We start from the raw sequence: 26,312 nt of genomic DNA on the forward strand, positions 1-26,312 counted from the left end.
TCACACCAAGTTATGCCTCCCTTTCACTAATCACACACCCTTCATCAAGCTGAGCTGACAGTGTACACCAGTCTTTGAGAGTTACCGTTTTAGGGGATTACAGATGACACCATCTAAACGTTCTAGCCGAAAATGAGATCTCCCTACCTACTATTCAATGAAAAAAGTTTGTACAGACACCTGCACCACAACAAATCAGCCTGCACACCGCTGGGCTCATCGTGACACTGCAGCAGTCCTACAGGAGCAGTAAGGTCAGATTAAACTGCAAGATGAAAAGAAAACCTCTGAGGTTACTCTATCAATACAGGGAAACGTGCAGCAAGAAAGTGGAAAACCTGGACATTAACTTCTACAGGTTTGTTATCTCATTATGGTGCCCAGATTTTCCATGTTTCATAAGGAATACACAGGAAACCTGACACAGTGTTTAACGCTGTAATATTCAGAGTCACAGCTTACCGAAAGACATCAAAATCTCACCGCAAGCAAATAAAAAAGAAACCTGAGGTTGAAAAATTAAGAAGAATGCCTTTGAATGCTGAACAGCCTGCATTGCCCTGCTACACTGAGGTTATTACATCCTTCCTGGGCCTCCTCTAATCTCAGCTTTCTCCTTATCCTGCAAGAGAGGGGTCCTGAACTAATTTTAGCGCAACTCCACCCATTTAAATGAAATGCTATTGGTGAACAACATTAAATCACTGGTTTTAGACTACCTGTGACTGCAAAGCTACTGCAACATTGGAGACTAATGTTTTGACTATAAAATAGGGTATTTTGGCAGCTTTTCCTTCATTACAACATTGTACATACTATAAAGCTTAAGGCAGGTTTGACTTTTTCTATATTGCTGTCTTAGTTTGTCACTGAACTCCCAGCATTTGTTTAGAGGATTTTCCTTAATTTCTAAAACTGTGCTTAAGTTTTCTAAAAGCAGTTATTTATAAAGATCAAAGGTGCATTTATCAAGAAGCTCGTTTTAAACTATTTTATATATTTTATAACTGAAGAGGTTCTGCTCACATTTAAGTGAAAAGCAGCAAGAGAGACGTGCATTCACACAGCTCTTACAGCAGAAATTTGGGTGCATGCTCCCGTGTACGTAAGCTTACTTTGTATGAAATTCTACCAACAGTCCATAAGAGTGATTTTTTTAAACATTAAGTGAGAATGAATTCACTCACTGACTGCCATTTCTATAGAATATTTCATTATAGCGTTACAACCAATTACTGCTTCATTGCCGACACTTCAATGATGCAAATTAGACTTATTCAGAGCTAATTAAGTTCAATAAATATGTATTGGAGGTAAGTGTCGTCTGTCAGATGTTGCTTTTAATCCATTCAAAATGTTTTCATTAAAAAAGCTGGTGCAAATCATTCCACCAGTATAAGTGGAAGAATTTTTAGTGCTACCTAAAGGTTGGTTTGAAACCCCATCACACTTTAAGAACCCCAAAACTAAGCGGTACGTTTATAACACCCACCTTTCCCTGATTTTTATTTTTTTTTTTTTTTAAGTAAACTAAGTGAGTCAAGTAATTAAGCTTCTCTTTATAGGGCACCTGTCAGACAGCACTTAGTGCCTGCTTTTGGACCCCAATACCAGCCAGACATTGACTCGAGCAGATGGACACGAGAGGAGCAGGCATTGAGAAGACAGAGCCAAGGTCCATGAAGTGGTAAACGAGAGGATGATGCGACAGAAAAACTGGAACCGGTGAGATCCCATCTCGATATAAAGCAGAAGAAAAACAAAGAAAAAGCCAACACTTTTACACCGCACAGGCAGGCAGTGAAACGCTGCCCAGGGAGGTTGCAGTCTCCTTCCTCCGAGGCTGAAGACCCAGCAGAATACAGCTTTAAGCAGCCGGGTCTCATCTCAAAGCTGAACTTGCTTCGAGCAAGGGGGTGAATGAGACCCCCGGCAGTCCCTTCCAACCCAAATTACTGCAGTTCTGCGATCTTCAGGCAACAGGCAAGCACAAGGTCCCATGTAAAAGCATCCATCCAACAAGAACACAACTCCAAAGAGGAGGAGGACTCCCCTGCCTCCAAAGAGCAGACAACTTTGTCAAAAACAGTTAAAACGAACATGCAATATTTCCTTTTCTATTATTTCTTTTTTTCTGACAAACCAGCAGGTTGCCAGAAACAGTTTCTGCAAAGTAATATTGCCCTGAACAATTCAAGAACCTGCACCATCACGGTCCTAAAATAGCTACAACTTTCTCATTATCACGGAGCAGCAGCAGTCCTTCCACCCAGGGAAAAAATCTTGCAAGTAGTTTTCCACTGCAAACAGATTTTATTCCCAGTAACATCCCTACGTACTTGTGTACTTGCACCGAAGTTGAAAACCACACAAACCTCAGGGTTTGCCAGCAGCTGAACAGAAGTAAAATAACTCCACAAAATTTAAAACAAATCAGGCAACTCTGTTTATGATATTTGGCAGCTACAAACAGGTGAGCTTTCTTCCTTGGATCTAGCACAGCAAGGAGACAAAGCAATTTTTTCTGGACTTAACTTGAGCTGATAAACAAAGCTTTGCTAAAATTACCCGAACTTACTACAGAAACACTACCAAGAAACGTAGGCTCCGATGATCTTACAATAACTAGATTACTTGGGGTTTGCCTTTCCCTTAAGGACCGTATTTACACTTGTGCTTCCTAGGAGTGGAGGCACAACGCTGTTTGAAAGGCTAGGCACTAAAGGCCAGATTTTGAGAAGTCAGTTCAAGGATCCTATCTGCTTTTTATGAGCAAACGCTGACATGTGCCCTGAAATGAACTTTGGAACATGTAACCAAGCTTCTGGGGTTTAAGAAACTCGAAGTGACCAGGTAGCATTTCTTCAGGTTCTTCACTGCCACCAGATTAGAGGACACGAGGGAGACAAAACACACAGCACACACTTCAGCACACCTTCTCATGCGGCCTGCCACCTGTAGAGACCACACGAGACATGCAAGGTGAGGGAGAAGGCAAAGGAAATTAGGGGCAGAGGTGTTCAGCACATCTGCCAGTCCCCAAAACTCAGAAGCTCAGCAGCACTGTTATTCTCCCCTCAAGATGCACGCTGGTGCATTTCCCGGTGCGGCTGGGAAAAACTACCAAGGCTCACAAGTCACATTTAGATTTTCAGCAGCCTGGTGAAACTACTTGGTCTTGTTTACGATCCTGGAACAAATTAAGGCTCATTTGACATTTTACCCGACTTTTTAAGTGTTTGTCTTTATACCAGAATCACACCAAATAATTTGGAACCACTGTACAGCTGAGCCACGCTTATGTCAACCTAAAATCTTTACGCGTATGAAGCATCAGGCTTTGCCCAAGCACAAGACAATCCTCATTTGCCATAAGATTTACACAACAAACGTCTGAGATCAAGTAAACTGTAGCAAATAAGTTACTGCGAGCACCACTTTCCTGGGATTTAATAATTTTGACCCTCCATCACTGCATTAAAACTCTGGAAAAAAAAGTGCCTGTCGGTCAGTTGGAGCAACAACAATTTTGACACCACCTAATGTAGAAGGGAGCTTTTAATTTTGTATAGCCCAAGATGTTGAACACAATCTGGAAAGACTGAGGAAACGAAACTGCTAAGTTACCATACATGGAAGAGATTTACAGAATCTGCTGAGTAAGGTAAACATGAGGAAAAGACATTAGTGACACCCATGGCTTTAGGCGTGTGTGTATATATATACACACACAAAGAAAGCAGAAGAGCAATGGTCCCGGGAGCCGAGGGAACGGCACGGAGCTGGGACAGGAGGGTCAGGCTGAGTCTTAGGGAAAGGTTCTGCACCCAGAGGTGCTCGGGCACTGGGACAGCTGCCCAGGGGGCAGTCACGGCACCGAGCTGCCCGAGTTCAAGAAGTGTTTGGACAATGCTCTCAGACATCTCTCTCTGGTTTTGAGCCAGGAGCTGGACTCAGTGGTCCTTGTGGCTCCCCTCCACCTCGGGATGTTCTGTGGTTCCGTGGCTCTAAGGGGACAAACACAAGAATTATTTGCTTTGACCAGAATCAGATTTATCATTAAGGTGAAAGTGGTAACAAAACGTTTGACTGAAGGTTTTCTAGAAGCACCCTGGTTACTGTCACACACCAATACCCAGGACACAAGGTAACACCAAAGTTCTCATAGCCCTGCTCGGGATAATGATTTGTATAAAATAAAATCTGTGCATCTGCAAGGCCTCTCTTAGTCACATAGCTACAAAATTTACTCCTTCACTATCAAAGCAATTCAGAAAACAATCTGATCGCTTCTAAGAAGAGTGATATTAGCCATTATCATGACACTTGCAAGCAATCAGGCCATTGGGTTATTCATTTAAGACTTGCAACTACTAGTCCAGATAAAACTGAAGTCATTTTCCTACTAAATCAGGAATCATTTCAAAGAGGAGAAAAAATAGATTAAACTTTTTTTTTCCTGTGTTTGAGGTAAGTGTAAATTACTGTGAGTAGACAGAAAACGCTGCTTGCATCCTCACTTAAACAGGAGATGCAAAAAACGAAGAAGCAGATTTATAACAAGGTATGCTCATATTGCTGTACCAAATAAAACTATAACCTACAGAGCTGGTAAGAATATAGTGTCTTGTGTTTCCCATAATAAAATTAGAAGCATTAAAAAAGGCAATATCCTTAAAACAAAACACATCTGTCAGTACCACCACTGCACAGACCACATAATACAGCACATTCATTTTCAGAAATAACACACAGAATAGAGCAGAACTCCAGGAATTTTTAAGACAGTAGAAATGTTATGATAACCATGAAGGGAAGAAAAAAAACATTTCATCTTAAGCATGCGAGAAGAAAGGAACATAAAAAAAAAGGAAAAGTAACAGGCCTGAAGGGTCATGCTAGCAAGAACACCTCAGTCACCATATCAGAGGGTCACTGAAATAAGTATCAGCACCTTCACCATTAGTAAATGAGCCTTTCCTGAAATGAAGTCAACAGCAGTCTCTTGTATCATTAAAGGTTAATAAAATTTTAGAATTAGATATAAAGGGATATGCAACAATTCACAAGAAAGCTTGACACCAACGAAGGCAGCTGCCAGCCATCAGCTCTCCCTGTCTAAATAGCACCAATCAGCCACAAATCTCAGTGAGATCCAAGCACCAAAACCAACTAATGAAGTCCACAGAAATAAATACATCTCTTGCGCACTCATTTAACAAGTTACATATAGCACAAAGGAGCTGTGCTCAACACTGAAAACAAAAATAGAGCAGCAGAAGCCTACAAAGCTTAACAAAGCTACAAGAGAGTAAGCAACGCAAGGCAGAGCATTCCAGTACCAAAACAGATATTAAAGATTAAAAAAAAAACAAACAAAAAAAACAGCAGACCCACACCACAGAAATACTTGCTTATATTTTTTCATGGAAAAAATGCAAGCAAGCTTCCTGCAACAGTGGAAGACACCAATGTGAGTTTTATTTAGAAGCAGAACTTTTTTTAATATAATGATGTCACTCATCATATTTAGGCATAGTTAGAGGTTAAAATCTGTGCTTTTAGTTACACGTCATACAGCATGGACATCAGAAGCATACCTAGAGGCACGCCAGCGCAGACATCATATTTACACGTACGTATCTGTGGCCAGCAGAACTAACTACCTGCTAGTTGTTAGGTGACTGACGGTGAACAAAGGTCTGTACAGCACAAGGAAAACTGACCCATCTGCGAGAAGTGAGCATCACTTACACAGGAAGAGGAAGAGGCTCTCTTAAACCACTTAAAACCGCATTTACAATTTCTTACCAGCAGAGCTCAAGCGCAGATGGTATCTCACACGCACCAACAGCCCCCTTTGCACATCAAGGCACAGCTTCTGCCTGCTCTCACTCCCAAGAGGATCGCTGGGGTCCACGTGGGCTAATGGAGAACATCAAATCTCCCATTTCTGCTTCACCATCACTGTGACAGTGTGCAAAACCCTTCCGAGTGCAAGCTCTCAGTACTGGAGCCTGCAGCCGGTACCTGTCCTCAGGTGGGACCTCCCGATCCCACTGACCTCAGGCTGGATGGTGCCTCGTGTGGTTCTTCTCCCCTAACATCTAAACAATCTCCCCCACATACGTATGAAATCTGTGCTGCCCAGGAAAAGCATCTGAGCTTTCAAGTCTCTTCAAAAGCATTCTCAGTTCAAGCCGTAACTAGACCACAAAAAGCACGTCAGCAGTACGAGCCTCGCAGGGGGATGCAGTGCATGTAGTACATGCAGGGCACGTAGAACTAGTACTTGCCCTTCTGTAAGGAAGTTTAAGTCAATTAATTAAATTCATCAGTAAGGTATTATAAAAAAGGCTGTATTCTACAGAACAAAGTATCACTTAGAAAAAAAACTTGACATCCGGAGCTACCTGTTTGCTAAAAGCAAATTCCCCACCACGCTTTAGGAAAAATGCATTCCAGCATCCCTGAGGTTGCCAGTTCTCTGCTAGACTGTAAATAGCAAGCTGTACAACTCATCGTGGAGCGCTGGGTTTTTGAAGGATCAGAAACGCTTCCTCCCCCAAAAAAGCATTCTCTAGTTCCCTAACATGTCCCGTATTTAAAAAGGCAAGTCACTGTCCCCAAAGAGCTCGGCAGGAACAGCTGCGTATGAACAAAAGCTGACAACAACAGAGTGACTGCTAATGCAGCACACAAATGGGAAGCGTGGCAGCTGCTTGCACGTTCCTGTTCTACAGGCACCACTCCACCATCCACTTCTGAAGACGTCAGGAGGAAGACCCCGCACCACCAAGAAGCAGTATCCTGACAATTAACTCACACAAATCGCAGCACACAGCAAGAAAAGTCTGCCCCAATATTTTCTCATTGCCCCTAGAGTCTATGCACTTGTGTGCGCATGTTTCATAAAAAACATCCTGTAGCTTGCACGTTCAGGCCAGGTATGAAATATTAGTTGGAGGAAGAAAGAAAGCTTTTGTTCTGCCTTGGTATTTCTCCTGTCTCCAAGCGAGGGTTTTCATTAGTGCCTTAACCCCTCATGGAATTTGACTCCCATCCTACTTTCAAAATAAACGTGACTTTCAACAAGACCTCACATAAAAGTTCACAACATTGCTTTTTCTAATTATCAACCCAATTGCTTCCTCCTTTCAAAGTATATTGAAAACATAGCTCAGGGTAAAATCCTGGGCTTTTAGCCCAGTTAGTCCCCCCCCCCCCCCCCGCCCCGAGAAGCACAAGCTCTCTCGCGGAGAGACGGTACAGCAGGACACGTGCCATCAGGAGCACTGAGTAACTTATCCACGGACGGACTTTGGTCTGCTAGATATTTCTCATGCTGTATATCACAGTAACAAGGCAAAACAGCACCTACTTCAGTTGTAGCAAATATAATTATTTGCCTAGCATTTGTCAGAGGTCTATTGCTAGCATAAGTTACAAGGAGTTACTTCTGCCCACTCTAACTCGCTCAGCGCTTTTCCTGTATTTGTTCTCTGCGTAACAGCATTCATTTGCCATGATTATCTTTTTTTCCTGACATTTTCTTAATATTTACTTCGATAACTGAGTTCTGAAGTGGAGGCTCTGTTACGAGCAGATCAGAGAAGGCAGCAGTTTTCCCTCTATGCACGTAGCCTTGTACAGCAAAGTAGCTGTTAAATTTAGCTAGATTCGGTGGCGATGCAGAAGTGAGTGGGTTTAGGACCCCTTTGTCACATTACTTCTAGAACCAGCATTACATCTGTAGGATACCTATGCCTGAAGGCTGATCTGTGGCTTTCTAAACCCACTCAGACTATTTTCTCTACTTTACATCCCCTGCAGGGAATGTATACCTCCCACATTGTCAAAAGCTGATGCAGTTGACAGGAATGCCTATGGGATAGCAAATACAGCTTCAAAGTTTTCTGTTAAGAAAATCTTCAGCTGCTCTTCGCTCATTCTTCTTGAAAGATATCCCCTTAGGCCACTATAGCTCTGTTGCTAAAGATTTAACTAATGATTCCAGGGGAGACAAGGAAACTGTAACTGTTATACATTGATATACACTATAAAAAAACGACACTCATGGTTCAAATGACATCCCCTTTTCAGGCTTTCCTCCAACTTTCCTTTGAGAACATGCACAACTGATGCATCAGAGTCACTCTCTTTCATCTGCTCTGCTTGGTTCCCTCTTCTGCTACAACATGTATTCCTTCCCTGAATATTACACGCACTGCTACGGAGAAAGTGCTGTTCTGAGTTTGTCCCTGTTCAAACAGAAGCAGACCAAGGGCTCTGCTGAAAACACCCACAAACAGTTCTTTGCTTCACTCCCTAAAGACGAGAGACCTGGGAGTAGCCTGCCTAAGTTATTCATCAGGCACCACTGTACTTTTGGGCGTGCTCTTTTTCAGGCAGCGGGCTTGAACAACAGGAACTTTGTTGGGCACAGAAAGTTCAATATTTTTGTATTTCTCAGCTGCCTCTGCACGTTAGGATCCAGCCACTCAACAGCCTCTGGCATGTGGCCCTTCTGCTCGTTTTATGTGACCACCCAGCAAAGAGGCTGGGCTTAGATTTTTTTGAAAAACACACACCCTACCTTACACAAAAGTGTGCATATTTGAAAAAAAACTTACTTTTGTTTTCTCTTGCTCAGAAGCCCCCAGGCTTAGTAAGCTGTAGAAAATAGGTGCCCACATCGGTGTGTGATGAAAGGACAACAGCGTGTGCAGTCCTTCAGCCTTCAAACAACACTCTTGTGCTGTAGCTAGACCTTGATGGGAACGCAACAGGTCAGAAGACACTGCTATCATTGCCAGAGTATTCCCTCTGATACTACTTTTTTAAAAGCTTCAGAAAGGAAGCAAAACCCCAGAACAGTCACTATTAAAAACATTCTGGAGAAAGGAAATAAACAGAACTAGTTCTTTTTATGTTTTATCTTGTGTCAGCAGGTTTGGCATCAAGCAGTTGGAACAGAGAACTTTCTCTTCCGAATCTTTAAGACAGTTTTGAAATGTCTCTCACGTGGAAATGCTACGCAGACTCAACCATCCTCACGTTCCCCATACGTATTTGGGCATCTCACTGCCCACTGTTAAGCATTTCCTCTGTCACCTGTTCCCAAACAACACTGGCATTTGTTTCTTTACCCAGATACATTCAGGAATGAATGCCACATGAAAGGTAATGTGTAACATGGGGAAGTCAGAAGGAACAGACCGTGAAACAAAACTTACTGTTATGCAGTCCAAGTTCTTATAAAAATTAATGTTGCCCCCTTTAAAAGAGCACACACACCGTTAAAGATTTACGGTGAGCTCTCACGAAACTAGTCTTGCATTCCAAATTGACTCTTACTAGTTAACTTTGTAACTCCACATAGCAGGAATACCTCAGCTCTAGAGTTTGCTCAGCTTTAGCGATGCCGCAGCCTGTCTCTTCCGAAGGAAGCCTCTGAGAGGGTGCAGAAAGGGAAGATTCTGCCCTTCATCAAAAGCATCTCATTTATCTCATCTCTTGTGACACGTGCCACACAACACAGCTACATACAGCCCCAAAAGTTCTGCGTATTAAGGCTTGGTGCGCTTGCCAGCTTTCTTATTAACTGTACAGCTTACCTTCTTTTTAACCACAAACCACAAATTAACATTAAAAACTCTAGCAGGAAAGCAGTTCTCGTTTTGTACAGTGATAAGGTACAATACCGTGAGATATCCACCCATCAAACAACAACACAGCCCCAAAACCAGTATTATGCACTAAAGCCAATGTATTTTCAAGCACATATAGGTTCATTTCATGCCTTTCGTGACGAGCCAACGCTTGGTTTGCAGACCCCTTACCATCCACACAACCGTAATGCTGAACTCCCCTACGTTGCCTTCTACAGCCTCAAGAAAAACGAAGCCAGTACCTCTCCTATCCTCTCAGCTCCACGTGCATCTGAAAAACAGGTAAAGGAACGGGAATTAGGGGGGCACTACGCTCTTTTACCCCTACAGCACAAAGACCGGCAGCAGCCCGCGACCCCCAGAGCCACCCCAGAGGGCTGCCCCGAGCCCAGGGCCCGGCTCCCCTCAGGAGCACCCCGGGCACCCCCAGGCCCCGAACCCGGCCCAGGAGCGAGCCCCGCCGCGGCCCCAAACCCCAAACCCAGCGGGGCGCTCCCTCACCGCGGCCGGGGGCAAGGCCGGGGCCGGCCCCGCTCCCCCGGGGCCGAGCTGAGGGCGGGGAAGGGGGCGAGGGACCGGGGGCTGAGGGGAGCGGGCGCTGACGGGAGGCACCGCCCGGCCCGCACTCACCGCGGCCCCGCCGCCGTCGCCGTCCCGGGCCCGAGCGCGGCCCGCCCCGCCGGAACTGGGCCGGGCCGCCGCGCGTGGGATGCCGGGGGCTGTAGTCTTCGTGGGGCCTGCCGGGACCTGTAGGCGCGTGGGGCGCCGAGGGAGGAGGCGGGAAGGGGGCGCTGAGGAGAGCTCGCGGTGCGGTGGCGTCGCCGCTGGGAGTGGAGCCTTTTCTCTCCAAGCAGGGAGTTCCTAAATAAAAACAGCGAGGAGGAGGAAGGAAAAACGCAGGGAATGTGTCTCCTAGAAGGTGGATCAAGTTGATCAGTCAACGGACGTTAATAATTATATATATATCCCACTCGCCCAAGCCTTCTTGACACACCCTGACAACAAATAGAAATTTACATAAATTTTATGATGCAGGCATCAAGAACATTCTATATGCAAGATTGAAATAAATAAATTCTTGGGCCGCCTTACAAAATGGCCCATTGTCACCGTACATACCAAGGGCTGTGTACAGCCGGAGGGCAAGGTGGTAATTTGGAGAGGCTTTGCTGTCTGCTGCTGCTTGCCCTCAGGAAAGGTGCCTTTCGGATGTTACAAAACATTTGTAATGTTTTAGAGCGTATTTGAGAGTTACAGAGCGACCACATCCAGCTTCTTCAGGAGCTAACTTGTTCCTGGCAGTGGAGAGCCAGTGCTCTCCCTTCTCAGGGCTGGACATGACAGAAGAGCAGAGCAAAGGAAAAAAAATAAAGAGAACAATATAAAACAAAAGAACCACCTTGGGCCCCTTCATGATTCCATACAATTACAAGCTTGTTATTCAGGTTAGCCAAGCCTGGCGGCCGCAGCAACACCCACCTCACACCAGCATGGTGGCAGCGCTGGCCCCATCCTCCTCTAGAAGGCAGACCAAGCACCTGCCCATACCATGCCGACAACAGGAGTCTTTGCTTTTCCATATCTTCCTCAAAAACTCTTTCTTCAGTTTCATTTTGCCAGTCCTTTGTTGTCCTTGAACAGTTACACCATTTGAAGATCCAACTCTGAGCTACACACGCTTTGAGGTGAGCCATGTGTTGGTACCAGACGAGATGTACTTTCAGAAGGAGCCACAAGACGATCACTTTAAAATTGATTTTATTCATTACTTCTAGGCATCTCCTTTGCTATCAACAATTTCTATCTTGAATTCCAAAAACTGTAGAGAATCAAAGCAAAACACGCAAGGGATGGATCCTCTTCTCATGAAGAAATTGTTATTTACTCAAGAAACTGTTTTCTACAACGAGCATGGAACTGTGAGTTTAAAATTAATAATCAGCAGAAGTAAGCAGTGAGCAAAAGGAGATGAAATATTAGTTCACCTCCGTCATTCAGATAGTCATTTGTTGTCTTCTCCTATGATGAACCCTTGCTTCTGACCTCACCCCTTCAGTAAAGACTAACTAGAAAATTCACTGACACAATTTTGAAGCCTTGCTTTGATCAACTCCAATATGGATTTCCAACAGGAAATCATGAATCAATGTATTGGATTATATTTATATATATGTATAAGTATATATCTATTTGTCTATGTGCGTGCATACACACAGAGGATTCTTCTTATTTGAAGAGTCTTTCAAACTTTCATTCAGATCACATTTTAAAGCTTCTCTCTGACATTATGAAGACTTAAAAGATATTTTTTTGCCTCACTCGTTTAATGATCTTAGATTTGAAGAGTCAGAAAAGTGCTCTCCACAATTACTCTCTGAAATTTCACTCAAACAAAAATTTCCACTCAGATTTTTCACAATGATGCCTCTTTACTGCACAGTGGTATGCTTTCCTAACTAAACTCTTTGCTTGTGTCTCTATTACCTTCTTATGAATGCTGAGTGGGATTTCACCTTCTGAATGCAGTCACAGGTGCCCCATGAGCCCTACACCTGCATGGTCAGATGCCTGTAAGATGTGAACTGGACAAAAACCACTTTGAGGCACCTGACCACTGATTCACCTGATGGCTATTTGGTTCTGCAAGAACATACATTATTTAACTTTGGGGATGTTTAGGCTGTCTCTGTATTTCTGAGCCTGTTCTTTCTTCTTTTGAATTGTAGCATATGGTGGCTGGGTCATAATCAGCCCAGACGGCACACAAATACTCCAGCCTCCATCCAATCTCTGGACCATCTGGATAAGAACTGGTTAATTGAGAACCCTAATGCCATTTTGAGCTCAGCATAGTTAAAATAGCATTGTGCCTTCTCCCACAAGTGCTCTCTACTTTATCTATTACATTATTATCTGCCTGTACATAATCACCTTGGACTCAGACTTTTCCATAGTCCTTTATGTTCAGACTGTGTCCAAATGTGTCCATATAGCTAAAACTCCCATCTTCTCAAATCTCAATTACCTCAACATCCTTTCCTTTGCCCTTGGAAAATATAACCTTGTCTTGCTCATACCTATTGAGAATGCTGCTACAAAGCCCATTTTTCTTAGTCTGTCATTTTCAGCACATTATTTCTCTCTTTTCATCCCTCTACTGGCTCAGCCCACTCTATCATGTCAATCCTTACCAAGTTGTCTTTACTTTGAAAGGCCTGATAGCTGGTCTTCACCTTACCTGCCATTTCCATTCACTGCTGAGGCCTAACTGCAGCTCCCGTCAGCTCGTGACGTCAGTTTTCACAGCCCACTTGTAACATGTTTAAACAACTTATTTTGTGCTTTCTTTTACCTGCCTTTTATTTCCAGGGATGCTCTAAACAGCCACAAAGTTGCTGATCATTTGTCTTCAAAACATGGCTTAAAATTTCTCTTTCCTGTAACGTCTACAGTAGCATCACATTTCACTGTGCTGCCTCTCCTGTCTGTTTTCCTCACTTATCCCATTTCTTATTTTGACTGTAAAGCTCTTCAGGGTGGGAATGTCATTTGTGTCGATTCTGATCCATAACAAGGCTTTGTAGCACTAAGGTAATGCAAATAATAAACACACATAAAGAACTGAGATGCCAGGGAAAGCCTAGGTACTTGATAGTAATATTAACTTGTTTTCCTACTATTTTAGGGGGAAGAGGAACAAAAACAATTGGAAGTAGGAATTCTCTATCTTTAAATCAAGCCCACAGGCCAAGGTAAAGATGATTTATATCCACCTACCTAGCAAAAAATTTCATTTGGTAATAGTTGTGACATAAAACAGAAAACACAGTGTAGTGTTAAATGTGTCATATTTTTATATGTATGCCCATATGTTCACGTGTACATTTCCCCCCCACACACACTTTTACAAGTTAGATATTAGAAATGATATGGTACATCACTGATTCTTTTGCTTTCCTTACACTGCACCATTTACACCCTTTGTTTCCTGTTATTGTCTTTTGTTTGCTAACTTGATGTTTATTTTTGTCCCTGCTAAATAAAGACTGCCAGATTTAATTATTATAAGCTGTACTTTAAGACCTCTTTAACCTATTTCTATCTAGCTTTTCCCTTCAATTAGCCTAATCATTTCTTTATCAAGTAGCATGTTACCAAATAAAACACCTATAGCACCCTAAAAATAAAATAAAAAAAATCTGCCCCTTGCTGCTTGACTCACAGTAGCAATAAGGTGAGTTATGTAAGACGCCCGTTGTATTTCTGGATCCTGCAAGTCCTGAGGCTGGAAATAGCAATTGTATTTTGGGAACCATTTTCAGAAACACTGACTGAATGTACATACTTGTTATTGTGAAATCAGGCAGATGCAGGCTTTCAGATACCTAGGTTTTGCAAGCACAGTACTGCTGATGCCAAAAGTTGACACATACCAACTAAAGGATATATGTACATATAATGTATGTGTACACACACACACCTGCTGTGACTAGTAGACAGACATCTCCTATTAGATGCCAATTCTTTGTCTTCAAGGAGAGAAAATTAATATTAGGCACTTGCTGTTCCCGTATTCATGTTAAAAAACACACATTGTTTTCCTCATGCAAATATTAGAAGCTGTTAGTATGTTTTATTTGAGACGTAGCTGCATTTCAGAGGAAGGCAAACTCATTCTCACATATTTCATAACTAATTTGCATAGTAAGTAAAAGGTTTTAAAAGCACTGGAATGAATTTGGATGAAAGGAACCAAACAAATGGAAGTTAGTAATATCCACTGAATTACCAGAACTATTAGTGGAATTAATTTTAGTACCATCAGAACAATGCCCCAAATTAAGAGAAATAGAAGAAAATCCTCTTAAATTAAATAGCACACAAAGGAATAAGCTTCCAGTGCACTTAAATGTAAATTGCAATAGAAAGTGACCTGTTAAATGTGTAAATATAGCTCATAAAACAGAAGTACCTTTTAGACTAATACCCATTAAGTGTTTTGCTTTTGGTCTGTGCAGAACTGAATTTCTCTGAAGGACTGAGGTTTTACTCAAATCCCCAGAGAATTTTAGTGATGCCGAGCAGCTGAGACTGCAGCAAAGTGGTTAAAGTTAAAATACCTTGTAAAAGTCTCTCACGGATCCATCAAACAGTTTTATCAGTGTAAAAAGTCTCTGTAATATGGGACTGCCACATCCCCTTCTATTTTTGTCAAGGTCCACACATGTACAACTTAAACTACAGTAGCATCTGTCTGAATCTCTTAAAATTCAGCATGTAAAAGTTATTTTAAGCATTATTTTAAGTATGCCAATGGACACAACATGGGCTGACAGAACAGAGTTCATACGTATTCTAAACAGAAATATTACTTGTTTTATAGTACAAGAGTCACATCAGCTGGTGGGACAGGAAGGGGAACATTTCCACCACCATTTACTCACAGTGATATATTTGTGCATTTTGGAAACACAGCACAGCCCCTCTCAGCTGCCATCCCCATAGAAGAGGGGTTTGCTTTGAAATTCAGTCAGGCGCCGGGCAGCAGTGGCTGAACAGTGACAAGTCCAGAGATCCCAGGGCTCAGCCAGAGAGTCTGTAGAAAGATCAGTACTGGGAAAGCCCTTCCCTCTTTAGAAATGTTCTTCTATTTAGATCAGAATATACCAAACACTATCACAAAAATCAAGCAAAAAGCTCACATCAGCAGCAGAAGTAGCTACTTATGCAGGACAGGAAATCAATGAGCTGGCCAGCTGTCCTGGGCACCACTACCCACCAGAACATTACTGATTTCCCTCTCCAAAAACCAGGTGGTCCATTACTCTCTGCACTCTCAGATGCTGGTGACAACCTTTAGGTTGGATTCAAGCCTGTGTCGGCAGAGACTCCCAGTGCACAGTCTGGGGAATTAAGAACCTGGTTTCTTCTGGCTTCTCCAAAAACTCATGCTGGATTCATTTCGGTTTAATTCACATTTCCCCTGACTAAGTTTTGTAGGGAAAATAGATCTAATCTCATTAGATTAAGGTGTTATTCTTTATAATAAAAAGAAAAGAAAACCCTCCACCATAGTCAGTTTGCCTAAATATATCACAGTGGGTGAGGAGAAACCAGGTTTCAGATGTAATTTTCTTTCCCGTTAGAGGAAATCGCCATCTATTGGCAGGGTTAAAAACAATCTGGCACTCAGGGTATTATCAGGCATCTTCTTGGGAGCAGTGGTTCTAGCCCACCAGACGGAGCAGCTCCATTTACATGGACGTGCTTATTCACAGCTATATGAGAAGGAGATGAAATTTAAATGAAACAACTAAGAAATCGGTGTACTTTACTTAGCCTCAACTGAGTAAGTGATCAAAGTTTTCTTCAAGATGTTCTGCCAGGGCAAACACCACCCCTCCCCAGGAATATTCAACATAACTAGGTATGGCTGGAGTGCTGAACAGCAAAATGGGGAGCACAGGGAAACTTTGATACTGTGAGTAACAGGAAGGGCCCCAAGTTTGATGCTTACCTTTCTAGATGGTGCTTTAAGACCTCAGGTAATCCGTTCAGACTGCTGCGGTATGCAATAGAGGTTTTTCTGTTAACTCCCACGGGACCAAGAGTCATTCCGGTGGTACTGAAAGAGCCAAGCTGCTGTGAATCAGCTTGCCTGCCTCATCTGGGCACTCCGGTGAGTAGGAGAAAATCATTTTATTGCGAAGCAGAACTTCTTTGGTTGATCTAATGAGTAAAACAAAACCCCTCTCAGCTCTGCAAAATCAATGGGACAAGCGGGGGCTTGGGAAGCCCTGAATACCGCATCAGATGCTGATATAGGTTTCTGCAGGCAATTAGCAAAGCTTCAAGCAGCCACCTGAAAGAAATAATGGCTTTTATTGGAGTTAACGCAGTAATTTCTTCTACGAAGCTCCTTGTGAATAATTCTTGCTGGAAAAATTGTACATGATTTCTTTTCATTTATATTTTAATGCAATTTATTATACAACAGCGACCTCCATTCAGGGTTCAGGAGATCAGAGTACTTACAGTAATCTTCACAGCACTTTGTATCTCCAGCTACAGCTTACATTCACAGCATGAAAAGAATAAGAAGTTAATGTACCAAATCAGAAAGTCTCTCTGTGACAGTGTTAATCTCTGTGTTGAGTTATTATTTATTAGTAGTACTGTGGTAGCGTCTGGAGACCAGGGCCTCATTGTGTTGGGCGCTGCATAAAACACACAAAGAATATATTTGCTTTCTAGAACAGCTTACAGTTTATGTTTGAGGATACGGACAAGAGGTACTACAGCTATCATTATTGCCACAGCCAGAGGCAAAACTCTCTTCATGCTTATTGTGGATGCTGACACCAGGAATAAAATTACCTACAGACAGACAATTAAAATGAAAACATTATTCTGGGATCAGAGCTCAAGGTGCAAGAAGATGAAAAGAGCCTCCCTGTCTGATTTCATGCAAGGCCAAGCACAGCTGCAGATAGTATCTCGCTGCACTCCTGGGTACATTAGCCATCCATAGGAAGCTCAAGAGGTATCGGGCATTTGAGCTTCTAAACTGGTCAATCAGAGAGATGTCTGCAAGCTGAAGTACTGGGTAAATGGGGACACATTTGCGTATCCCCTTGAGCTAGAGAGTGCTGGGAAAGGAGGCACCTTGATGGCAGAGCTACACGGGGCTTGGCGTGTCAGCTTTTGGCATAGCAGCTGGAAACATAGGCATGTTTTTTTTGGCTTCCATACTGGTAACTGTTCCAGGATGCAATGACCTCTTTTTGCTCCCTCTAGTAAATAATGTTTAGTTCTCTGTTGAAGGCTGTATTTTCATCACGACTAACTTGTAGCCAGTTTCTGAGCCTGATGCAATCACTTTTGAGTGTCTTACCCATGACCCCCCCCCCCCCCCCCTCCAATTTTGAACTGCTGGCTAATTGTACCAAATTCAAAAGACAGTCAGACAGTAGAGGTGTCAAGATAATTAAGTTTCACTGAGTAGACAGGCAGGGAGAAGAGGGCACCTTCCAAATACTCACAACTGCACCTCTTACAGCCCTGGATTCCCATCAGCCTTCTTTACAGTCAGACATGTCAGTCCACGAGTTACTGTCTTGCGTGTGAAAGACTTTGTAGAGAAAACAAAGGAAATGTAAAGGTGTGTGAGGAGATTTAAAACAAACCAACCCTAAGCATACCTTAGTTAAAAAGTCAGAAGAGCTGAAGGACAGATCTGTCAGAAATCACTTCCAGTGTTCAGAGAAAAACTGGTCAAGGTAAATGTTAAAGCAGAACAGGGACACCAAGAGCAGATGCCCCCCTGATTTAAAGCGAAGAGCACATCTCTGGGCTGTAAAGCCTCCCCAGACAAAGGAGTGGGTTCTGCAGAGTCTTATGGCAAATCATAAGCCAAAAACCTTAGCAAAGAGCTGTGGGTTTGAAGCAGAAATCAGACACCTGCTCTTCAAGACGCACAGGTGGCAGTTTGTTGGCAGGAATACCGGCGGACAGGAGCAAAACGCCCAGGTTTCTGCTGTGAGCCCACGGCCCTCTGGAAAGGCGAGGTGTGCTGCATCCCAGGTTGCTGGAAGTCAGGTGGCGAGGGAAGAGCAGAGCTTGTGCGGAAGACGAGTGGAATCGATGGCTCATCCTCCACTGCCTACCTGTCAGGCTGCACGCTCTCCCTGGCCAGGATGAGCCGACTGGCTCTTGAGGTTGGAAAATGAAGACACCAAGGGGCCTGACTCATGGTCACATTTTGGCTGCAGCAGGCCGTGCTGAAACAACCAGCTTCTCCTCCCAGGTCTGTAAAACAAAGCCCAAACGTGTGTACAGCCACCGAGGGTGATGCAAACCACTGGCTGCAGGACGTGGCTACTGGTTCTGCTTAACTATGCTTAAAAAAATCCCGCCGGTGTCTGCCTGCCTCATTAGGTACTTAAACATCTTTGGGATTCGAGTCCAGAGCCTTTTGTGCTTCGCAGTCCCCCACTGCTAAGTGGACATCATAATCTCCCTGAAAGGGCACAGGAAAATATATATATTTATAAAAAGATTGTGAGGTGTAAAGAGGGGGTTAATGGGAGCCTCCCAGACAAACCGCACAGCCAGCTAATAGGTGAAAGAGAATAAGAATTTATGGGCTGAGAAGAGGAAAGGAGCACAGGTCCTGGTCTGCAAGTTAATTCTGTTTCCCCCGCTGCCATACAAAGCAGGCAGGGCTGACAAGGAGCAGTGTGTAAACTGGAAACAAAGCATGTTTCTGCAGCTGGACGGAGTCAAGCACAGCACTATATTAGCGAAGAAAAAAGGGATTTCACAACTTTATAGCTTAGGGCTGATTTCCCCTCAGGGAGTGAAAATAGGCTGTCTCACCACCTCCTGCTGCTACCCTGGTCTTGTCTGTCCCAGCCATCCATCAAAGGCAGCATGGCTCAGGACGTGAAACCAAGCAGAGGCAGAACTGGGTCCCTTTGCTCCTTGAAAATGGATGAAGGCAACATCAGAACAACCGAAACATAGCATCTTCCTTTGATACAAATCCAACTTTGAACATAAAATGACGTTTTCTTTTTTCCTCCTACCAAATTACTTAAATCGCAGACATTAAATTGCAGCATCGTAAACCTTTGTAAGGGTAAAAGACGTGATACACAAAACCCGGGAGCTCCCCCTCTGCTTTCTGGCTCTGACACTTGTGAAGCTGGCAGCAGAGTTCAGCTGCACGGCGAAGGGCCCTGTGGGCTGGGGGGACACATCTCTGCTGTAGCTGTGGGTTATTTTAATTGACACGGAGCCGTGATGCAAGCCAGACCACTGCCATGCCAACCTCCAGGAAAAAAAAATAAATTAGAAAAAAATACAAATCCAATCCAATCTCTACTTCCTGAGCACAGAAAAGCAAAGCAATTGGGCTCCGTGTCCCCACCGTGTGCACGGTCATGTGTTCTTGGCCGCGCAGCGGGCGTGCAGCACGGCGCAAACTGCACGACCCGAAGCGCACCACGCAGGCGGCGCGAGCCCTCCGTAGGCACATGGCTGCCATGGGCAGAGCGGGGACGAAAGCCAAGTCCCAGACCTGCCGCAGAACGGGAAATGGATTAAGACGTGCATAAAACAGCGTATTTGTTCTGAGCAGTGCTACGAAAACCAGCCAGTGAGCTGGGAGGGAGCAAAGAAACGGGCTGTGATTAACGGCAGCTCTCCTGGCTTGAGCGGGGTGTCTTTAATCAGGCGCCTTTCCCCAGGTCTGTGTGGGATTGTACACAGGAGGCCTCCTGACCAGACAGAGCCTTAAGTTCTCCATAGCTCCTGCAGCTGCCAACCTCTGCTTGGCTTTTACCTTGCCCAGGAGAGACCCTTAGTGGTATTTAAAACATTCCGTCCTCTTCCAGACTCTTCTCTTTTTTTTTTTTTGGATTTGATATACACGTAGCAGGGAACAGAAGTTGAAACAGGCATTCAATTGCTGCTAAGCACCACAACCTGAGCTCAGCCCGCATCACTGGACCAGGCATACATGGCAGGGACAAGTGTCCCCCCAGGGCCACGAGCCACCTGCCCCCAGCACACACACGGCAGGAGGGGCAGCAGAGCTCTCCCTTGCCCTTGCCTGCCCTGCAGCTGGGCTCCGCTCCAGGCCCTCTCCCTGGGGCATGGGCACATCTGCAGCGCCGTCAGCAGGTGCCAGCCCCCTCGCCAGGTGCTCGCTCCTGCTCCCGGGCTCGTGTAAATCAGGGTTTACCCTGCCGCAGGCAGTGGAATAGCTCCTGATTTACAACATCCTACACAAGAGGAGAACTTGACCTTACACTTCAGCATCAGTGCGGCTTCCTTTGTTGAAAGCTTCTTAAGCAAGATGTGTAATCAATCCTGGAGAGCCACCAAGCAGCACGGCTCAGGTTCTGCATAAGTCAGGGCTAGGCTGCCTGGGGAAATTGCCTGATATGGGCTCCCATGACACCTATTCCTAGGAGCTTTCTGGATGCTTTTTTTTTTGTAGGAATGAGCATGTTTTTTTCTGTTTTGCCTTTGTCAAAAACAGTCTGGTTTAGATTAATACAATCCACAAAGAGAATTTTTCCATGGTAAGCATAGAGTTTTAAAGTCTGACTTACCTATGCCACTAACCTTTAAGACAGACAAGCTCTTAGTGAGCTCGTCTTTGGAAATTCTGGCCTTTATAGGGACTTGATGTTATTTTAGAATCCAAGAGGAAAAATCTTACTGCCTTGCCTGTTTTCACGGCCATAATTATGAGGGCAGTCTGGTGACGTAACTTGTTTGGGAAATAAATGATAGCTTTCAATAGTGAGCGCTGTCAGACACTTCGTTCCTTGTAGCTATTTTAGACATCTAGATTCATTTTGCGCTTCCACAGCACCAAATGCTGCTCTTATTTATGCCTGTGTAAATCCTGTGCTAGACCACTGACTTTAGTCGACCGAGTCCATGTTTACACCAGCCCGCAAGGCAGCAGAATTTGGCTTGTAGCATAAGTCTACGTACGCCTTGTGGTGTGATCCTCCTGCTCCAGTAAGCGTGGTGGGTAAGTCGTGTGAGGTATTTAGCCTTATTCCATCACTAGTCACAACTATTTGCCTTAGCGATACGGACCATGAAAGCAGGATCAGGCTTCGGGCATTTTCACACTTGAAACAGAGAGAAGAAAAGGGGAGGGCAAAGTACAGAGAAAGGTATTTTTTGCAGAATAAACCAGGCAATTTGCTAGGATAGAGGCATTGCTTGTTACAGCCTGATACTGACCATAACTGCAGTACTAATGCCGCAGCTGCTGAGATGTGCCGCGTGCTTTCACCCTGCACTTTGTGCCCTGGTCGGAGCCACAAGCCTCCCTGTGCACCTGCCCCGAGGAGAAAAATCAGCCCAGCTCTTCAGCTGCAACCCAGGCAGGGCACTTGCCATCGAGATTATGTGCCAAAGTCCCGAGAGGTCAGCAGCAGGGGATTCAGCAGCTACAAGTACCACCAGAGACATCAAGAAAATAATAATAATTTTCCGTCTTCAAAGCATGACACAGCTGTGACTCCTCACAACGCCCCTGTGAGGTAAGGCAGCACAACCGCTCCCAACTGAGACACGAGGAACGAGAGATGGAGAGGTGAAGAGCTCTACCAGTTCAAGCACTAGACAAAAAAAGAAGAGTGAAAACAAGTGGGTACACAACTTGGGTACAAGACAAACAGTTTTTCATAAATTCAGTGGCAAACAGCTGGCTTTTGAAGACATCCCCACCCAGTGCTGGTAACCCAAACCCCACAGACCTGAGAAGCTGAAAGGTTCATTGCCAAAGACAAAACGAAGAATGAAAATGGGGTATTTTTGTAATATTTATTAATATCCTAAAGAAATGTGTGTGGCAGCAGTCACCCCTTCCACCTGTGACTGCCGTGCGGCTAACCCAGAGGGGGCCAGGCGCTGGCACTGCCCAGACCTGTGGTCAGAGCTGCTGCCCCGGAGAGGACCCAACTCGCAGCAGAAAAGCTGCTGAAAGGCTGCCAAGTTTCATAGCCACACAAACTCACCTTTGTCCCCACCACAGACGTATTAAGAGGCATTTATCGCCTCTCTGCCGTCTGGAGGCGGGTAGGCATTTCTGTCTCATTCGAAGACTTGCAGGGTTTTACAGCCTGTTTTGGGTGGTTGTTTGGCGAGGCCGGTTTCTTTGGCCTGAAAAACTGGCTTCTTTCTTCCTCGCCCTGGTTTCATGCTCATACGTATCATTCTTGGGATCAGGCCTGTTGGGAGTTTACTTGGATTAAGCTCCTGCCTTCACCGTCACGAAGCCTCAAGGATCTCCAAGAGGTGCAGGGTGGTGGTGGCTGGGAGAGGCCTGCTGTCTGCAGAGCTGCTACCCACCTGCTTTATACACTGACTGCCTCCTCATGTTTTTTCACTTCAGAAGCTCTTTTCTGCCATCCAGCTCTGTAGAAAAAGGTTCCGGAGAGGAGGGGCTCACACCAGGGTGGGGACGACCTCACCCAGCCCCTCCCTCCAGCATGGACCAATTTGAGGAAAATCCTCCCCAGGAGATTTCCTCAAGCTCATCATGCCCACGGCGTCTCTGGGATGAAGGGCAGCACTACATCTCCGCCAGCCCTAGAAAGCTGGGGTGGTGTCTGCTTGTGTTTAAACAAGGCAGTTCTACCTACAGACTCTGTTTGTGCATTTATTTACGGCAAAAAACGTCCTTGTTCATCCTGCTGTTCCTTGTGCCCAGCTCACTGCCCCAGAGCAGGCACGGGCTCTCCCCTCAGACCTGTGTTCAAGGAGTGAATGCCACCGCAGGCACTGCTGAAGGAGCAGTACAAGAGCCCCAAAATCTAGATTCAGTTCTATTTCTGAATAATAAGCACTGAAACCTAAAAAAAAATGGAGCTATGTAAAAAACCAGAGACTAATTTGTTCATATTTGCCCACAACTGTACTGGAAACGGAGAGTGGGCCTAGGAAAGCCCATCTTAAAACAAAACTGAGGCCCACTTCAATTCTTTGTCTAGCTCATTTTGTCTATTAACAGCACATACACATTTGTACACGTTATTAGATTGACGTCGTAGCATCCTGGACAAATCAAATTAATTCAAATATCTGCAGGTACAAAATGTTGCAGCTAAGAAACGAGCACATAAAATATATGCAATTTTCCCCTGGCAGTTTATTATGGTATGAAGAAAAAAACATTCTGTGCTTGAAGCTGACGTTATATTACAAATGTATTGCGAAGTATGATGTGACTATTAAAATATGATTACACAAAGTATGAACATTTTAAGAAGTTTACAGTACAGTGAATCTTTTATAAACAGACTCTTAAATATACATAGGACAATAGTAGCTGACAGAAAAACATCAAAAATTAACTATTAATGTTTATAGACTTTTCCCCTGAAAAAAAGTCTCACATTAAAGCAGAAATTATGAAAAGCCTTAAAACCAGGAACGAATCACCTGTACACTACAAATATACATGGCAGAGGTGTGCAAACCAGAACCGCCTTTTCGCTGCGGGATGCAGTGGCCAGGAAGCCTTCGCGATGTCGGGCCAGCGCCTCTTCTTCAGCCTAACTCACGTCACACCGCGTGTTCCTCAGCTGGCTGCGACGCATGGACACGCACACACACCGCAGTGTCACATCCTCACTGCAGGACACCGGGCGACGCGCTGCCAGCGTCGCATCAGCGTACTGGAGTGTATCACGTCGAGAATTTCCCCCTGATCCTGCAAAAGGATCCCTGCTGGCAGGTCCCTGACTGTGCTGGGAGCCCTGAGGGGACCGACACGCCACCATCAGGCTGCAGGATTGAGCCGTGAGTCAACCAGCAGTTCCTTTTATGGATTTTTTTTTTTTTTTTTAATGCAACTTTTCAACCTTTCCTCTTGATATGGGAGAACAGATTTCTGCCTAGTCTGGCTGCAATGACACCCCTAGTTCATGTGTTAAGTTATGTCAAAAACATAAGTATTTTATGCTGTAATACACAGTATTACTGAAACTAACAATATTATTTGCATATTTATAACAAGGTATAATGAAATCCCTATAATAAAACCAAAAGTTATGCTATAGATTTATTTACAAACAGTCCAGCAAAGAAGTATAAATACTTCTACATTTAAGGTTTAGGAAAACATAATTTACAAAATATTCAAATATATACAGTCATCTGAAAAACTGCCAATATTAAACTTTGATGCAGGCAAAGAATTGGCTGAGTCTAGTCTTTCTGTACGGAAAGAGGTGGCGGTTTTCATGGGCCACCTGTTGGTTTTAAAAGCCACACACACGTTATTTACAACGCGACCGCTTCTCCCCGAGCTAAACGTGTCCGGAGCTTTGAGCGTGCTGTCCCAAAATGTCATCTATCATTGTCAGATTGTTCAACCACTCTTCGTCGTTGCTGCTGCTGCTGCTCTTCATGAGCGAGTCAAGGAAGTCAGTGTCGCTGCAGTTTGCGGGCAGGATGGAGCCGCTGTGCTGGGCCACGAAGTCGTACTGCGGCAGCTCGGAAGCCGCGCTCATCCTGCTGAATGCGTCGGGCGGCTGGCCGGTGGCCGGGTAGCTCGGCGGGCCGAGGCCCGAGGCAGGACTGAGCTGGTTAAAACCAGACACTCCCTGTGGCATTGATTTCATAACATTCATAGCTGGCAACGGTCCCCTGGTTAAATTGTGTCTCAAGTTCTGAGTACTCATCGAGCTCAAGCCCTGGCCAGCCTGTCCCATGCTTAGTTTTTGCATCTGTCTGACCTGCACTCCGGGAGCGATCTGATTTGGCGGCACTACAGCCTGCTGGGAGAACTGCTGACCCGACGCGTTTGGCCTCGCGTTCTGTTTGGGGAAAAGAGTGTTACTGGAGAACTGCTGCATGCTGGTATCCATTTGGCTTTGATTTGGCATTCTTGGCACAGCAGTCGGCGTCCACATCTGGGCAGACGAGTTGGGATAGACGTTGGGGATTCTTGGCACGCTCGGCTGTCTTAAGTGCTGCTGAGTTGCGGAGTGATTCGCCAAGGAGCCAGAGCTAAAGCCGGCCATCGGCATTCCCGGCCGCACGGCCGCGTGGCTGTGCACAGTTTGGCACCCTGAGTTCATGCCCAGCGAGTTCTGGCTCGGCCGCAGGGGGATGTTAAAGTCAGAATTAGGCGGAAAAACCCCCTGCTGCTTGCCAGGGTTGTGTGGAATCATCACCATGGTCCCGCTGCTCTGGCTGGCAGTGGCTGGGGCGATGCCCGCGCCCAAGGTGCTCTGGAGCATGGCTGGGTTAGACGGCAGCATGCGGTGGTTGGGCGGAGGGGCCGGCATCGGCTGGCTGCACTCGGTGGGAAGGGGCTGCTGCACAGCTGCACACAGAGAGACACGTTAGCCGGGAGCACCTTCACCCTGCCAACACGGCAGATCCTTAACAGGCTGCCTCGCCGTACTTATCTTTCTCTACATGGGCCTCTGCTCCGTGGGCTGTGTAACAGCGTTGTTACCGGAGCAATAAGGAAACGGGTGAATCTCATGATACGTAATAAAATGGGAAATGCTTTTATTTCAGGGCAGAGAATCATTAAGCGCCCTGTATTTAATCAGATCCTAGGCCCTGGCTCCTCGAGGCTTTTAATAGCATGCCACTTCCCTCCTTACCTTGAAACTGATTCATCTGCTGAGCCGCAAACAAACTCCTCTGCTCAGACGTTACTCCCAGCATGTTTTGTCTCTGCTTTTCCTGGAAAACAAGGGGAATAATAGTCAAGTTGCAGTCTCCTGACAAACAAGACTAGCAGCAGGCACTTGAATTGTAGCCACTGTCATCATTAACAACCTCTCCAGCGCACGCACACACACATACACACACACACACCCCTCTGACGAGATTCAGCCCAGACAGTTCATTTCAGAGCGAATCTTAATTGCTCACATGCCCTTTCCTGCAAAGGTGCCCTTACAACAGCCCCGCATTAGGAAGCGCAGCCTTCAGCAGACGCTGTGCAGGCAGCCCAAGGCCAAAGGGGGAGCTGGACAAACATGCAGCCCCTCGTGTTCACCAGCTTACGAGTGAAGCGCAGTGCAGCCAGAGGCTGCAGGAATCCTGGCGTCTCCCCAGCGCCTCTTGTGCTGACTCTTTGGACGT

The 26,312-nt window shown here is 45.1% G+C and overlaps 2 protein-coding genes and 1 long non-coding RNA gene across 12 annotated transcripts in view; all 3 read right to left on the minus strand.

The window, feature by feature from the left end:
• Positions 1-10,489, minus strand: part of MTM1 (myotubularin 1) — a 39,980-nt gene extending 29,491 nt beyond the window's left edge. Inside the window, exons 1-2 of one of the 8 annotated variants that reach the window (XM_083797185.1) lie at positions 10,302-10,489; positions 9,843-9,942 (exon numbers count right to left, since the gene is read on the minus strand). In XM_083797185.1, coding sequence (XP_083653311.1) covers positions 9,843-9,845 — 3 coding nt within the window. In that variant the 5' untranslated portion in view covers positions 9,846-9,942; positions 10,302-10,489. Of the gene's footprint in view, positions 1-9,802; positions 9,943-10,172 lie in introns of all 8 variants that reach the window. The other 7 variants (XM_083797184.1, XM_083797180.1, XM_083797183.1 and 4 more) reach the window with 7 other exon arrangements.
• Positions 10,490-20,040: 9,551 nt separating this feature from the next.
• Positions 20,041-22,543, minus strand: LOC310880819. Its single transcript, XR_014571932.1, has 2 exons — positions 22,220-22,543; positions 20,041-21,820 (listed from the first exon to the last, which is right to left on the minus strand). It is a non-coding gene; the product is annotated as an uncharacterized lncRNA (long non-coding RNA).
• A 789-nt stretch (positions 22,544-23,332) lies between these two features.
• The window catches only part of MAMLD1 (mastermind like domain containing 1), a 78,636-nt gene continuing 75,656 nt past the window's right edge, over positions 23,333-26,312 (minus strand). For all 3 annotated transcript variants that reach the window (XM_083797161.1, XM_083797159.1, XM_083797160.1), the window contains 2 exons: positions 25,826-25,907; positions 23,333-25,536 (listed from right to left, as the gene is read on the minus strand). In XM_083797161.1, coding sequence (XP_083653287.1) covers positions 24,515-25,536; positions 25,826-25,907 — 1,104 coding nt within the window. In that variant the 3' untranslated portion in view covers positions 23,333-24,514. The remainder of the gene's footprint in view (positions 25,537-25,825; positions 25,908-26,312) is intronic.

This window comes from Anser anser, assembly GCF_964211835.1.
Source record: "Anser anser genome assembly, chromosome: 13".
NCBI classification, from domain to species: domain Eukaryota; kingdom Metazoa; phylum Chordata; class Aves; order Anseriformes; family Anatidae; genus Anser; species Anser anser.